Genomic DNA, 16,309 nt, shown 5'->3' on the forward strand with positions numbered 1-16,309 from the left:
TTTTCTTGCTTTTTGAAGTTTTGCATCTCACAATTGTGATTTTTTTTTTTTTTTTTTTTTTTTTTTTTTTTTGTTTCTTTTGGATTCTGATTTATACACTACCAGTCAAAAAGATTTTTAATGTAATTAAAATGTAGATTTTTAAAGTCTCTTCTGCTCACCAAACCTGCGTTTATTTGATCCAAGAGTACAGCAAAAAATGTAAAATTCTGAAATATTTTTATTACTTAAAAGAACTTTTTTTTTTGTTTTTTACTTGAATGTAATTTAATGTAATTTATTCCAGTGATTTCAAAGCTGAATTTTTAGCATCATTACTTATAATGAAACATTTATTATAATGTTGAAAACAGCTGAGTAAATTTTTTTTTTTTTTTTTTTTTTTTTTTTTTTTTTTTCAGGTGTCTTTGAGTAGAATGTTCAGAAGAACAGCATTTATCTGAAATGGAAATCTCTTGTAACATAATGTATTTATAATCACTTTTGATCAATTTAAAGCATCCTTGCTAAATAAAAGTTAAAGGAGAAGTCCACTTCCAGAACAACAATTTACAAGTAATGTACTCACCCCCTTGTCATCCAAGATGTTCATGTCTTTCTGTCTTCAGTCGTAAAGAAATTATGGTTTTTGAGGAAAACATTTCAGGATTTTTTTCTCCATATAATAGACTTCATTGGTGCCCCGAACTTCCAAAATGTAGTTTAAATGCAGCTTCAAAGGCTCTAAATGATCCCAGCCGAGGAAGAAGGGTCTTATCTAGTGAAACAATCTGTAATTTTTTTCAAAAAATAAACATTATTATACTTTTTAAGCACAAAAGTTTGTGTAGCACAGGCTCTGGGATGCGCGTCCGCGATGCTACGACTTAGTAATGGGTCGTTCTTGAACGATTCTTTCATTTTGAACGAATCTTTAATGTGACTCGGGAAGAACGAGTCGTCTCGGGGAGTGATTCGTTCAGTCGCGCATGCGCAACATCCTATTAGGTTCTGTACTGGAATTAGTTTACCTGTTTCGAGTCTTTGGGTTTTTCGTTCATCTTATGGGGCTGTCACGTGATGAACGAACGACTCAAACCCGAAAACTTGTCAGGTAAGAGGTGAGGGGAGCTAATCATAGACTAAAGACCCAGGTAAACAATGACTGAATCTTTTCTGTTTCTTATGGCATTATAGTTTTGTCTTGTTTGTAGTGTGATCAACGTTTGTGTAAGCAGTAGATGTGTTAGGGAATGTAACATGTAACATTTTAATTATATTTTACTAAAATGAACGAAAAAAGATTTGTTCATTTTGCTGAACAAGACTCAAGGTCCGAGTCGGTAAAATGATCTGAACTTCCCATCATTACTACGAATCACGTCTAAGTTCATCGTCTGTGTACTGAGTATGGCGAAAAACTCCAACTTATTCTCTCCTACAACTTGAGAGGAGGACATCGTTGTACCTTTTTGTTTGTAAACGGCGTTTGACTTACTTGCACTTTCTTAGTCTTTGCACGTTTGCTTTGTAAACACTGGGTCTGTAGTTCCGTGTGACCTTTCAACTTGATTCAATAGTATGTAGTGTCGTGAACGCGCATCCCAGAGCCTGTGCTACACAAGCTTTTGTGCTCAAAAAGTATTAAAAAAATTATTTTCCCTTCTTCCTCGGCTGGGATCGTTTAGAGCCTTTGATGCTGCATTTAAACTACATTTTGGAAGTTCAAAATCACCAATGAAGTCCATTATATGAAGAAAAATCCTGAAATGTTTTCCTCAAAAACCATCATTTCTTTACGACTGAAGAAAGAAAGACATGAACATCTTGGATGTCAAGGGGGTGAGTAAATTATTTGTAAATTGTTGTTCTGGAAGTGGACTTCTCCTTTAATTTCTATAATTTCTTTTCCAAAAAAAAAAATAATAATAATAATAAATAAATAAATAAATACTGACTTAATACAAAAGATTTTATTTCAGATAAATGCTGATATTTGGATCTTTCTATTCATAAAAGAATCCTGAAAAAATGTACTGAACTGTTTTAAATACTGATCATTATAAACGCTTCTTGAGCAGCAAATCAGCACATTAGAATGATTTCTGAAGAATCACGTGACACTGAAGACTGGAGTAATGATGCTGAAAATTCAGCTTTGATCACAGGAAAAAATTGCATTTTAAAATCTATTCAAATATAAAACAGTTATTTTAAATAGTACAAATATTTCAATTTTTTGAAGTTTAAACGTTTTTGTTGTACTTCAAATAAATGCAGGCTTGGTGATTAGAAGAGACTTCTTTAAAAACAACAAAAGAAATCTTGCTGTTCAAAAACTTTTGACTGGTAGTGTATATGGATTTTTTTTTCTTCTGTGGTATTAAAAAATAAAATATATAATTGTGTAATAAAAAGGTAAATCTGACTTTTTATCTCGTTGTTTTTTTTTTGTTTGTTTTTTTTTCTCCAAATTCTGAGTTTGTCTTTCCAAAATTGCAATTAAAAAGTCTGAATTGTGAGATTAAAAGGTTGCAATTTTTCCCCAAATCTTGTGCTAAAACAATTGCTTTTGTGGCATTTTTTTTACCTGTTGTATCCTACATTATAGTGATGATGCACACTTATGTTTACTTTCATTTTAACAACCTTATTTCTGTGGTTTCAATTTAGTTGAACTAAAAATGAGAAAAGGTTTTGCTTAATGTAAATGCAGTGCACAAGTCTGTCAGATCTAAGACTTAAATATGTATATATATATATATTATTAATGCTGTTTATTAGGCTTTAACTTAAAGTACACTCTTCAAAATAAAGCTTCTTAGGTTCTTTATTGGCATCAACGGTTCTATAAAGAACCTCGTACATTCATGGAACCTTTCAAATGCAGAAAAGGTTCTTTATAGTGGAAAAGAGTTCTTTATATTTTTAAAATGTACTTAAAAATGGTTCTTTTTAAAGAACTGTTCACTGAAAGGTTCGTTGGGGAGCCAAAAATGGTTCTTCTATGGCATCACCGCAAAAACATCCTTTTGAAACATTTATTTTGAAGAGTACAAGAACAGTAAAATGAACAATAGTTGCTAAAAGTAACATTAATTTGTAGTAATTGCAGTAAGTCCCTGCTGTAATGTGTCATCACACACACAAAACCTACTGTGCCATATATTCATTTAGCTTTTTTATAAGTTCACACAAGGTCAGACTTAATTATTGGACACTGAAAATTAATTTGACTTCACTGACATGCTCTTAATCCATATTAATTGGTGTTACACCAAATGAAAATTAAATTTGTATTTATTTTATTTTTTTATTTATGGGTTTTTTTTATTTTATGTTTTATTATATGTTATTTTTTATTATTTTATTTTAGTTTTATCTTATTTTGTTTTATGTAAGCATGTATTTATGGTTGTCTCTTCACTACAAATAATCTTTATCAAGGATGTTTTTCTGTGTGTGTGTATTTCTAAAAAACAATGCAATAATCCATAATCTGCATTTTTACATGCATATATTTATTTCTCCAACAATGGCCTCATTTCTTTTAGTGTGTGACCAAAATAACATGGAAACATCACATTTATCAGTACCATGATACAATAATGGTATAATTTGGGGGTACTTTGGTGCTGAATGATTGCTATTCATATAGTGTTTCATGCACATATGTGCATGTTTAGAAAGCACTATTACCGTTAGCGTTATGTCCAAAAAACATGGTAACACCATTGTTTTACTGCACTATGCAAGTGAAGAAGGTTCGTGGCGTCTCATTAGGGTTACATCAGCACAAATGTCCGGATGATTAACGGATCTTCACTGTCGAATCACTAGAGGGCGAGCGGCGCCGCAATGATGCTGCGGTTCCGATTCTGTCCGCTGGACGGCGCGCGCGAGTCTCTTCAAAAAGCCGCCAGCGGCAGCGCTCGAGCACAGAGCGGCGGGAGGCGCGGGCTCGGGACATCAAAGCCAAACTGGTTACAAAGTAGCAGTCGCGGCGCGTCATCAAAGTCGCTGCGGGAAACATCAGAACGCGGAGTGTGACAGCCGGCGGGCTTTCCCGCGAGTCCGCGTGCTTACTGAACTACAAGCAAAGACAAACACGGGCAAAAGGAACTGACTCGCGGCCGGTCATCACGTCCAGTTTCTGCGGCTGCTGCTGTTGCATTCGCGTGCTGCCATGCACATATATGCCGTGCTCGCCGTATAGACACACTCCGGACGCGGATTACAGATCGCACAGATCCTACAGGCTGTAAACAGTTGCTCCAGAACAGGAACAAGAGTTTGACATCCTGTGTGTTTACAACGACATGGGGTAAGAGTCACTGCTCTGTCATATGAGACTTTAACTGAGCTCAACTGAAGCTAGAGCAACTTACTTAAAAAGAGTTGCTTACTGCAGCTGTGCTAGATTAAAGACTTTCAGTTGCTGTTAGACTGTCTGAAACTGCTTATATATGCCTCAAAGCAAATATGTATTTATTTAGGACAGTCCTACGTTTTTATGTTTGTGTCTGACATGCTATAATGCATCTAGGCAACATATTCTTTTATACTGTTGCATAAAAATATTTTCATTTTACATGCATTGTTTTTAAAAAGTGACATGCAAAAAAGCTAAAAGGTGATTGAACCTAATGTGCATTTTAACTTGCGTTTAACATTTAAATCTTGATGTGGAAGATCTAATTCATGGATATGGTACTAAATTTCTTTGTATTTCCTAATTATTTGTATTAAAAATAAATGCATTAATGCATTTTATTAAAGAGAGACAAATAACATTTGTGTTTAATAATTATTTGCATTATTTTTTATTAAGCTGTGGATGCTTGGGTTTTGTTAAATGTGTCAAGACAAATAAAACCATTCATTTTAAAGGTTTAAATTCTTGTCATTATAATGCATTATTTAGTCAGATTTGAGAATGTTTGCATCCTTTAAACGTACTGGATTGAGTCCACTAACTTCATCTGCGACCTTGACCCAAATATGTCATTAATTTTCGCAATATTTTCGATGCATATTTAAACTCTATCTCTTCAGATGCGTTCATTTGCTTATTTTTTTTCTTTCTCTCATTTCTAATGGTAGAAAAAGACCCTCATCTATCCAGTAAGAATGTTTCCGTTGCACAGAGAGAGGTAAGTCATGTTTTAATCTCTTTTATCAGATCCTGAGACCCTCGATTGAGGTGTTTTGTTTTTTTTTGTTTTTTTTTTTAATAAAAAAACTATTTATTCTGATTAATTGATCCATTTTTAAGACGCAAACAGCAATTTTACAGAATCTCCTGGCAGCCCATATTTTTAATTAATAAATTAAAATAAATTTTAAAATTTAATTAACAAAAATAATACATTTTAGTTTTTAATTTAATTTTTAATTTTAATTTTAATTATTTTTCATTATTTAAGTAGTTAATTTAATTGAATTATTATTTTGCACTGTTGCAAAGTATCGTATAAGTTCATTTTAATATCACATAAACTTAAAATTTATGCAATTTTTTTGTATGTCTCTTGTCATCATTAAGTATATATATTTGCCAGGTTGTTGTCTGTATATAAGCATTAAATGCATTAAAAAAGCAATGCATTTCAGGGTTATTAAAACTAAAACTAAAGCCATAAAAAATGCTTGTTACTAATAAAATCCACATTAAATAATTTTTTAAAATTAAAATTAAAATAAAAAAGCTTACTGATTATTTTACGTATCATTTATTTGAACTGACTTACTAAAATAGCTAAAATAAAAATTACTAAAAAATAAATTTGATAAAATCTATATAGACACATCGAAAATAAACTAATAAAATTACTAAAAATTTACAGTAAAACTTTAAAAATAAAAACTAATTCAAAATAAAATAAAATAACTAAAATAATATGTCAATGGTACTAAAATAAAACTAATATATGCACTTCGAGCCAAGTCACCTTTATTTTTAAAGCGCATTATATAAAACAATTGTTGTAAAGCAGCAGAGAAATGCACTTAAAAATTCACTTTGTGAGATGGACAAAGCACCTGTTTTTCATAGAATGACCCATTTATCCTGCTCTTAGCGGGACATATTATGCAGGAATTATGGTTGCATGGACAAAAGGAGATTTCTTCTCATACTGTATTAATCTCTCAGAGAAATGACACCCAGCATAAAAAAGATTGCGAGATATTGTTTATGAAACAGCCAGTGTTGTTTTTTTTTTGTAGTTGCCATGACGACTGTAGAATATAGTATGTTCTGCGGCGTCTCAAGTGTCCATCTGAGTGCGCTGGATGCTTTATAGATGATCATAAAGCTGTTTTGACCTTCAAGAGGCTTGTAATGGGTTAAATCAGTAGTGTAGTGCTGGTGCAGTTAATTAGTTCAGCAGCGGTAAGGTGTGCTGCTGTCAGGTCAGAACACGCCTGGCCTAATTTCTGCATTCTAACTGGATTGTCCTTCAAACGATCCCTCTTTGTTTTAAAGACGTAGTTCAGCCAAAAATGAACGTTAGCTGAAAACCTGCTCGCCTTGAGTCCATCCAAGATGTAGATGAGTTTGTTTCCTCATCAGATTTGGAGAAATCTAGCATTGCGTCACTTGCTCACCAGTGGATGTGAATGGGTGCCGTCAGAATGAGAGTCCAAACAGCTGATGGACTGGACTGGAGTGGATTACTTGTGGATTATTGTGGTGTTTTAATCAGCTGTTTGGGCTCTCATTCTGACGGCACCCATTCACATCCATTGGTGAGCAAGTTAATCTACATCTTGGAAGACATTTTTAACTCATTTTCATTTTTTGGTGAACTGTTCTTTAAATTTTCAATATATGAAATCCCATTTTAGGTGAAGACGGGGAAAGATTTCAAATGCTACATGTTGATTTTGTGTTTTTCTGTATATCCTGCATATAGAATAAAGATACAGCATGAGGTTAATTTCTCAGTAACAATTCCTAGTAATTGCCTCATTACATAAACGTATCTGGAAAAAGGCAATTAGAGCTGAAATGCAAATGGACAGCTTGAGGGTTCAGCAATCTCTAAACACACACACACACACACACACACACACATACATACACTTCAGTGTAGAATTTAACAGAGAACAGCTAATGGCCTCCTGGCTGTTGGATGTGAGTTTATGTGGTACAGAGGTTACTTCTGGTTAACACACATTTGTTTTCCTAGTCAGATTCATTGCTGCAAGGTTAACATGAAATTGCATTTAGAACCCATTTTAGTGTCATTATGTGATCTGTTTCCAGGTGAATCAGAATATTTAATGATTTTGTTAATAAGTTGATGTAATGGTGAAAAGTGTGTCTTTGGGATTGGCAAAAATTGTAATGTTTTTTGAAGCTTTTTCTGCTCACCAAGGCTACATTTATTTGGTCAAAAATACAGGAAAATAGTGAAATATTATTATAATTTAAAATAGCAGTTTTCTGTGTGAGAATATTGTGTAAAATGATTTTTTTTTTTTTGATCAAAACCGAATTTTCAGCATCATTACTCCAGTCTTCATTGTTGCATGATCATTCAGAAATCATTCTAATATGCTAATTTGCTGGGGGTTTTTTTTACATCAGAAATAAGGTAAAAATGTGAAATATTATTATAATTTAAAATATCTGTTGTCTATGTGATTATCTGTTAAAATGCAATTTATTTCTGTGATTAAAGCTGAATTTTCAGCATCATTACTGCAGCATATAGTGTCGCACAATCTTTCAGAAATCATTTTAATATGCTGATTTGCTGTATGTATTTGATCAGAAGTAAAGTAAAAACGTGAAATATTATTATTATTTAAAATATCTGTTGTCTATGTGAATATCTTTTAAAATGTAATTTATTTCTGGGATTAAAGCTGAATTTTCAGCATCGTTACTCCAGTCTCCATTGTCGCATGATCATTCAGAAATCATTCAAATAAGCAGATTTGCTGTATTTATTTGATCAGAAATACAGTAAAAATGTGAAATATTATTCTAATTTAAATAGCAGTTTTCTGTGTGAATATATTGTAAAATGTAATTTATTTCTGTAATCAAAACTGAATTTTCAGCATCATTATTTCAGTCTTCATTGTTGCATGATCACTCAGAAATCATTCTAATATGCTAATGTGCTGTTTTTTTTTTTTTTTTTTTTTTTTTCACCAGAAATGAAGTAAAAATGTGAAATATTATTATAATTTAAAATAACTGTTGTCTATGTGAATATCTGTTAAAATGTAATTAATTACTGTGATCAAAGCTGAATTTTCAGCATCATTACTGCAGTCTATAGTGTGTCACAATCTTTCAGAAATCAGTCTAATATGTTGATTTGCTGTATTTATTTGATCAGAAATGGAGTAAAAATGTGAAATATTATTATAATTTAAAATAGCTGTTGTCTATGTGAATATCTGTTAAAATGTAATTAATTTCTATGATCAAAGCTGAATTTTCAGCATCATTACTCCAGTCTTCAGTGTCAGATGATCCTTCAGAAATCATTCTAATATTGTTGATTTGCAGCTCAAGAAACATTTCAGATTATTATGAATGTTGAAAACAGTTGTGCTGTCCAATATTTTTGTGGAAACTGATATATTTTATTTTTCTGGATTCACAGATGAATAGAAAGTTCAAAAGAACAACATTTATTTGAAATAGAAATCTTTTGTAACATTATAAATGTCTTTACTGTCACTTTTGATCAATTCATTAGCACACATTAGTCTAAAGGGAAATATAGTTGTTTGATAATATGACTAGAATTGTGTATGAAACTGTCTGCAACACATTTGTTGAAGCATTGCAAACCACATTGACAGATTGCAAATGAAGGTGCAGTGTTCGGTTGAGGTTGATCTGTGCGGATGGTTTCCCGCTGAAAGTCATTAGTTGTGGTCGATCTCTCGCGCTGGATAGTTTACAGGCCCTCGGCTCGTTACTGAGTGCCTCGCAATCAGCTCGGGGTGAGTAATTGACAGATGAAGGAGCAGCGCTGATCACAGCGAAGCCGAGAGACTTACCCTGTGGAATTCTGGGAATTCAGGCCAGGCTATAAGAAGCGAGGTGGCGTCCGTAAGACCAGGAGGAGGAAAGTGATCTCAACACCTTGGCTGGCATAATCGAGCTGCTGATCGGTGTGAGTGTGTGACCACAGTGTGTGTGTTTATGGGTTGAGATAACACAAGACATGCAGAGGTAATAGATAGATACTATAGTCATGTAGCTAAAAATCATCAGCATCCGTGTTAAATAATTATGGATTTGCTGTGAAATGCAAATCATTCTCAAACAGTACTTCTTTTTATGAGTTTTTTTCAAAGCAACTTACAAAACAGGAACAAAAAGCAATTTGTCAGAGAGCAACACTATTCATAATATACGATGCCTGGTTTGTTAAATTAAGAAATTGTGTTTTTAACTAGAATTCAAAACTTGATCAATTCAAAACTGATAAAAGAAATTAACATTTACCTAACCTTCTTGTCTGTCATTTGAATTATTGAACAGAATTTTTGAATTGAAACTTTTCCAGTTTAAATATAGTTTGAATTTTTGAATCAAAACTTTTCCAATTTAAATATAATTTGAAATTTTGAATTCAGTTTTTGAATTGTAACTTTTCCAGTTTAAAAATATGAATTTTTGAATTGAAACTTTTCCAATTTAAATATTATTTGAATTTTTGAATTGTAACTTTTCCAGTTTAAATATGACTTGAATTTACGAATTGAATTTTTGAATTAAAATGTTTCCAGTTTAAATATAATTTGAATTTTTGAATTGAATTTTTACATTGAAACGTTTCCAGTTTAAATATATTTTGAATTTTTGAATTGAAATGTTTCCAGTTTAAATAGAATTTGAATTTTTGATTTCAGTTTTTGAATTGAAACTTTTCCAGTTTAAATATGATTTGAATTTATGAATTGAATTTTTGAATTGAAATGTTTTTAGTTTAAATATAATTAGAATTTTATATATTAGATAGATAGATGGATAGTTTGGGGGTCAGTAATATTATTGAAATAAATACTTTTAGTAAGCAAGGATGCATTCAGTTGATTTAAAAGTGACAGTAATTACACTTATAATGTTACTAAAGATTTATTTTTCAAATAAATGTTGTTCTTTTGAGTTTTCTATTCATTTGTGAATCCTAAAAAAAAAAAAGGTATCATGGTTTCTATAAAAAAATATTGGGCAGCAAAAATGTTTTCAGCATTGATAATAATCAGAAATGTTTCTTGAGAAACAAATCAGCATATCAGAATGATTTCTGAAGGATCATGTGACACTGAAGACTGGAGTAATGATGCTGAAAATTCAACTTTGATCACAGGAATAAATTACATTTGAACAGATATTCACACAGAAAACAACTTTTTTAAATGGTAATAATATTTCACAATTTTTACTGTTTTACTGTATTTTTAATCAAATAAATGCAGCCTGGTGAGCAGAAGAAACTTCTCTCAAAAACATTCAAAATCGTACCCCAAACTTTTTTTAAAAAAATTTGTATAGTTAAAAAACATAGTTTTTCAAAGGCTGATGGTAATTTCTACGTCTAGAGAGTGTGGTGGCCAATTTGTGATTAAATACAATTTAATAGCAGATGTGTTGAACAGAATTTGTTTTGCATCAATTCTGCAGAATTATTGATCAATCCCCTCAAAAACAAAGTGTCTAAAATAAGAGAAAATTGACATGATCTATTGTCAAGAGCGCTGGTTGATGCTGAAAGTGACACAACAAGTGTGCAGAATAATGCTCATCTTAAAATAGCCAACTAGCCAGTTATATTGAACTGTTATTTTATATTTTCCTTCATTCGAAGGCCGTGACGTGCAAAGCTCTGTGAAAGGCACGCTGGTCTGTAGGCGCTCGTGGTTTAAATCTCAAACCGAGTTTGGTGCTGAATGGATCGGTTCACGCTGACTTCATTTCTCACGTCTGCTCTCAGCGTGTGTTTCATCTACAATCAGAAAAACACCATTCACTCATGACTCACTGGCTGTTCGGTAATGAATGACAAGCTGAAGGGAGAATAATGAAAGCTTTCCTCAAATGAGCTCCAAGACTATTTCAGCTTTTACTGTGGCCACACAAACCTCAAACGCTGCCTGTCATTGTTCATATTCTCTGATGACTCAGTGGGCAAAAACGCCAGCAAACGTTCGATTTATGAGCCACGGACACAACGTCTCATAATGTGACTGACAGACGTGATTCGGACGGTAATGCTCATATCCGTGTTCATTTCTGGAATGGGCAAGATAGGAAGAGGATCATCTTTCCGCTCTTCCTGCTCGTGATGCACTGCATTAAGATTATTTCATTTTACAGTTCTGAAATCCAATCCTCCAGGTCTTCTTCCTGATTTCAGCTTTTTGTTTCATGCAATGATCTGATCAAGTGTTCATCTGCTAATATATATAATAATATAAAATAATGTTTTGTTTTTATTCCTTGATTCTATGTTGTACTGTGGTTTTGAAATCCTTATTAGTATTTATTTATTTATTAGTTTCAAAAACAATAGATCAAAGACAGAAAGAAATATAAAATAAGCTGTAGCTTCATGAATGACTAAATTAAATATAGAAACGAGGCATTATCTAATTAAACATGCATGCATTTTGCATGCTTTTCCAGAACAGAAATCAAAATTTTGGATCAAAGCTAGGTTAAAAAATTGTTTTGTTTTTAATTCTGTGTTTGAGAGTTTCATTTTTTTAATTTTTTTAATAATGACCAAATGTACGGAGGTTATAAATGAAGCTGTCAGGGGTCAGAAAGTGTTTGTGCTGTTAGACGTCCATCACACACAGTTTGACCGCAGCGCTTCAGCTGCCGTATTGACTTCACATTGAGATCAGTCAGTCAGTCATGATGTGTTATATACGCTTTCGCTTCATTTCTCTGATCGTTTACAGCTCATTCCACTCTCGTTATCGTCATTTGTCCATTACAGCATTGACTGCGTTGAATTTCATGAGCTACAGATTTTTAAAACACTAAGACGTAAACTACATGCTCTAGGGCTTTTATTAGTGCTGCCACAACTAATTGAAGTCAAAGTTTAATTATTCAATGTATTGTTGAAATAATCAGACCCTCAGAGTAGTTGTTAGTTGCAAGTGTGGTATCCATTTATTGCATGAGAGTGGTCTTTATACAAAGAAGTTGAGTATTTAAGCGCATTTAAAAGTGATCTTTCCAATTATAGATAGATGGATAGATAGATAGATAGATAGATAGATAGATAGATAGATACTTTTTGTATTTGTCTTTTTTCTGTTTATTATACAATTAAAATCAAAAACGCTCTATTGCTCTATTCTTTTTTTTATTCAATGTTTTCTTTTTATTTATTATATAATAAAATTATTGCTCTTTTGTTTATTTTGATTGCTAATATTATATTATATTATATTATAGAGAGAGAGAGAATTTGTATTTTAATTTATATATTTCAATTAATAATAATAAAATGAATTAATTATTATTATTTTTATTGTTGTTATTATTAACAAATTAATATGAATAGTGTGATTGTTTATATACAAATATTATTGCATTTTGAACAATTATAATTATATGAAATTTAATATAATTAATAATTTAATATATATTTAATATACATTATAATTAATAATATAATGTATTCCAGAATTTTGTGATTAATAAAATTATATAAAAAATATACATTAGTAGTAATAGTTTTACTTAACATTATATAATTAATATTATATGTTTTTAAATGGATTGATTTATTATTGATTGTATATTACAGACATAACATACAATCATACAATCAACATACAATCATAATAAATAAAACATTGTTTTGTTTTTTATTGTTAAATTGTGTGTGTGTGTGTAGGTGTGTGATAATAGTAGTAGTATTTAACTTAAATTCTAAGTAAATAATTATAATCATACTTTTTTTTTATTAATTATATTAATAATAGCAAACTATTATTATGAACTATATGTGTAGAGAGATATATAAATATATATACAGTAGTCAGTATTTGAAGTGGATCAAAATCTTTCAGAAAGTTCCTAATAAAGTTATTGTTAAAGTTAATGTTAAAGTTAACAATAATAAAAGTAATGGATTAATAATAATATACATTATTATTCATATTTTACAAAATATTAAAACTATTATATTCAGAAATATTATTAAAGATATGAAGACATTTTATATTAAAATGTAATTATTATTATTAATTATTATTATTATTATTATTATTTTATTGATTATAATTATTAGAAACTATAGAGAGAGAGTATTAGTATTTATTTAAGTTAATTATAATAGAAGTATTGGATTGTTAATTATATATAGATTGTTATTAATATACAAAACATTAAAAGTAATGTTTGAGGGGGAAAAAGTATAATATTATGTCTTATTAAGTTATAGTTAGTAAATTAAAGTTAATTGTTAATTATTTGTAAAATAATAGATGGAATAGTGCAGAGTCTTAAATATTTCACATTTAATTTGTCAGTTTCACATTTATCAACATTTCTGAATTTTTGTGTATTTCTAGGTATATGTTTTGAATCCCAGATTTCTCCGTTTGCATGTTTGTCTATGAGGCTGATCTGAATTCTATAGCTTTCTGAACGCGCTGATGTTGTGTGTGTTTGTGTCGTAGGGAACAGCCCATCTTCAGCACTCGAGCTCATGTGTTCCAGATCGACCCCGCCACCAAACGCAACTGGATCCCGGCCAGCAAGCATGCGGTCACCGTCTCCTTCTTCTACGACGCCAACAGACACGCCTACCGCATCATCAGCGTGGGCGGGACCAAGGTGAGCGGCATCTCCTCCGGTTTACAGCCTATTGCTCTGGTGCGCAGATTAAAAAAACAATGCATATTGCTTTGTTTTGTACATATTCACAAATGAACACAACTTTTTGAAGCCTAAAACCAAACATAAGCTATAAATGAACCATGGCCACACAACTTCAGTAAGCTTCTAACAACTTTGTTCTTATTAAGTTGCCTTGAAAAAGCCAGTTTACTGTTATCCTATTTAAACTACTACTACTACTACTTCTTCTTCTGAGTCTAAATTTTAAAGTGTTTCTCCTCCTAGAGCTTTTAATCTACAACCACAACTTGCCCCAGACCTGCAGACTGGTCTGACTCTGTGTGCTGTATCTTTTCGATCTGATCCGCCTTACGGTTTTCATAAACCAGAATGTCAAAACCAGCAAAAAAGACATGCTAGTAACATTCTAATCATGCAAGAATCATGTTAGTAACTTGCTAATCATGCTAACAACATGCTATTAACATGCTAGTCATGCTAGAAACATGCTAGCAACATGTTAGTAACGTCATAATCTTGCTAGAAACATGCTTGTAACTTTCTAATCATGCTATTAACATGTTAATCATGCTACAAACATGTTAGTAACTTGCTTATCATGTGAGAATCATGCTAGTAACATGTTAAGCATGCTAGCAACATGCTAGTAACCTGATAATCATGCTAGCAACATGCTTGTAACTTGCTAATCATGCTAACAACATGCTATTAACATGCTAATCATGTTGCAAACATGTTAGTAACTTGCTTATCATGTGAGAATCATGCTAGTAACATGTTAAACATGCTAGCAACATGCTAGTAACTTGATAATCATGCTAGCAACATGCTTGTAACTTGCTAATCATGCTAACAACATGCTATTAACATGCTAATCATGTTGCAAACATGTTAGTAACTTGCTTATCATGTGAGAATCATGCTAGTAACATGTTAAACATGCTAGCAACATGCTAGTAACTTGATAATCATGCTGGCAACATGCTTGTAACTTGCTAATCATGGTAACAACATGCTATTAACATGTTAATCATGCTACAAACATGCTAGTAACTTGCTAATTGTGAGAATCAAGTTAGTAACATGTTAAACATGCTAGCAACAGGCTAGTAACTTGATAATCATGCTAATAAAATGCTAATAATGCTAGAAACATGCTAGTAACATGCTAGTAACTTGATAATCATGGTAACAACGTGATAGTAGCACCATAGTAATTACCATGAGTACCCTAGCAACCTCGTAGCAACACCATAGTAATCACCCTGAGTACCCTAGCAACCGCTTAGCAACCACCCCGGGTACCCTAGCAACCACATAGCAACACCCTAGCAAACACCCTGAGTACTCTAGCAACACCTTAGAAACTACCCCAGGATGCATAGCAACTGCATAGCAACCAGTACCCCAAAAACCACCTAGCAACATCTTAGCAACCACTCTGAGTACCCTAGCAACCGCCTAGCAACACCTTAACAACCACCCCGCGTACCCTAGCAACCGCATAGCAATACCCTAGCAACCACCCTGAGTACCCTAGAAACCGCCTAGCAACACCTTAGCAACCTGCCTAGCAACCACCCTGGATACCCTAGCAACCACATAGCAACACCCTAGCAACCACCCCAGGTACTCTAGCAATTACCCTGAGTAACCTAGCAACCACATAGCAACACTGTTTTTCTAATAGACTGCATTGCCTTGAAAAAATTCAGGCTTTAATCTTTCAAACTATTTTAAACTGAAAACATTTAAACTTAAAACTTTTTAAAACTTTTAAAACTGTCTGGCTAGGCTTTTTCAAGCCAACTTAAAGTTTGTCTACAAACTTTACTATCTAGTTTCAAAATGCTTTGCCTGAAAGTTTGCGTTACATTATTTTGCAAGAGTGTGATTGTAAACACATTGAGGCTGTGAAAGTGAGTTTATCTGTTAATAGTGATGACATTTAATGTCCCTGACAAAATCTGTAGCCCCATTTAGATGTTAACAATTGCCTTTTTCAAGTTAAAAGCCTTAAAAAAAAAAATCAGTCTTGTAGAATATTACATAATGGGAAACTGTATTGTTTAATACTGTTTGTTTGCTCATTGCACGTCTTGTCAAATGTGTGTCATCATGCTGTTTAATGTATGTGCATACTCCACTCATAGTGCACATACTGCACTCTAGCAGCACGCTGTAGGTTTTGCAGAAAGCCTCTCGTGGTTATCATCAGCGCAGCATGCCAGGAAACCCATCCGACTGCAGCGGCGTAATGCAATAAACATCTCTGTCAGCTACAAGCTTTCAGATGGTGATCATTGAGTCGATGTGATTAGAGGCGGAACGAAATACTCCCCACGAGAGGATTTACGCCGAAGTGAAGGTTAATAGCTCAACACCTGATATCAGAGCGAACGAGAGAGTTGAGCGCAGGAAAACTCCCCGCGTCGGTGCGGAGCTGCATGACTTGCATCCCGTCGG

General features: G+C 32.5%; 1 protein-coding gene across 2 annotated transcripts in view; it reads left to right on the forward strand.

Annotated features, from left to right (window-relative positions):
- The first annotated feature begins 3,929 nt into the window (after window positions 1-3,929).
- LOC127181066 (homer protein homolog 3) overlaps window positions 3,930-16,309 on the forward strand; it is a 36,434-nt gene continuing 24,054 nt past the window's right edge. For both annotated transcript variants that reach the window (XM_051135571.1, XM_051135579.1), the window contains exons 1-3: window positions 3,930-4,303; window positions 5,083-5,132; window positions 13,663-13,819. In XM_051135571.1, the coding sequence (XP_050991528.1) occupies window positions 5,110-5,132; window positions 13,663-13,819 (180 nt within the window). In that variant the 5' untranslated portion in view covers window positions 3,930-4,303; window positions 5,083-5,109. The remainder of the gene's footprint in view (window positions 4,304-5,082; window positions 5,133-13,662; window positions 13,820-16,309) is intronic.

Source organism: Labeo rohita, chromosome 2 (genome assembly GCF_022985175.1).
Source record: "Labeo rohita strain BAU-BD-2019 chromosome 2, IGBB_LRoh.1.0, whole genome shotgun sequence".
NCBI classification, from domain to species: domain Eukaryota; kingdom Metazoa; phylum Chordata; class Actinopteri; order Cypriniformes; family Cyprinidae; genus Labeo; species Labeo rohita.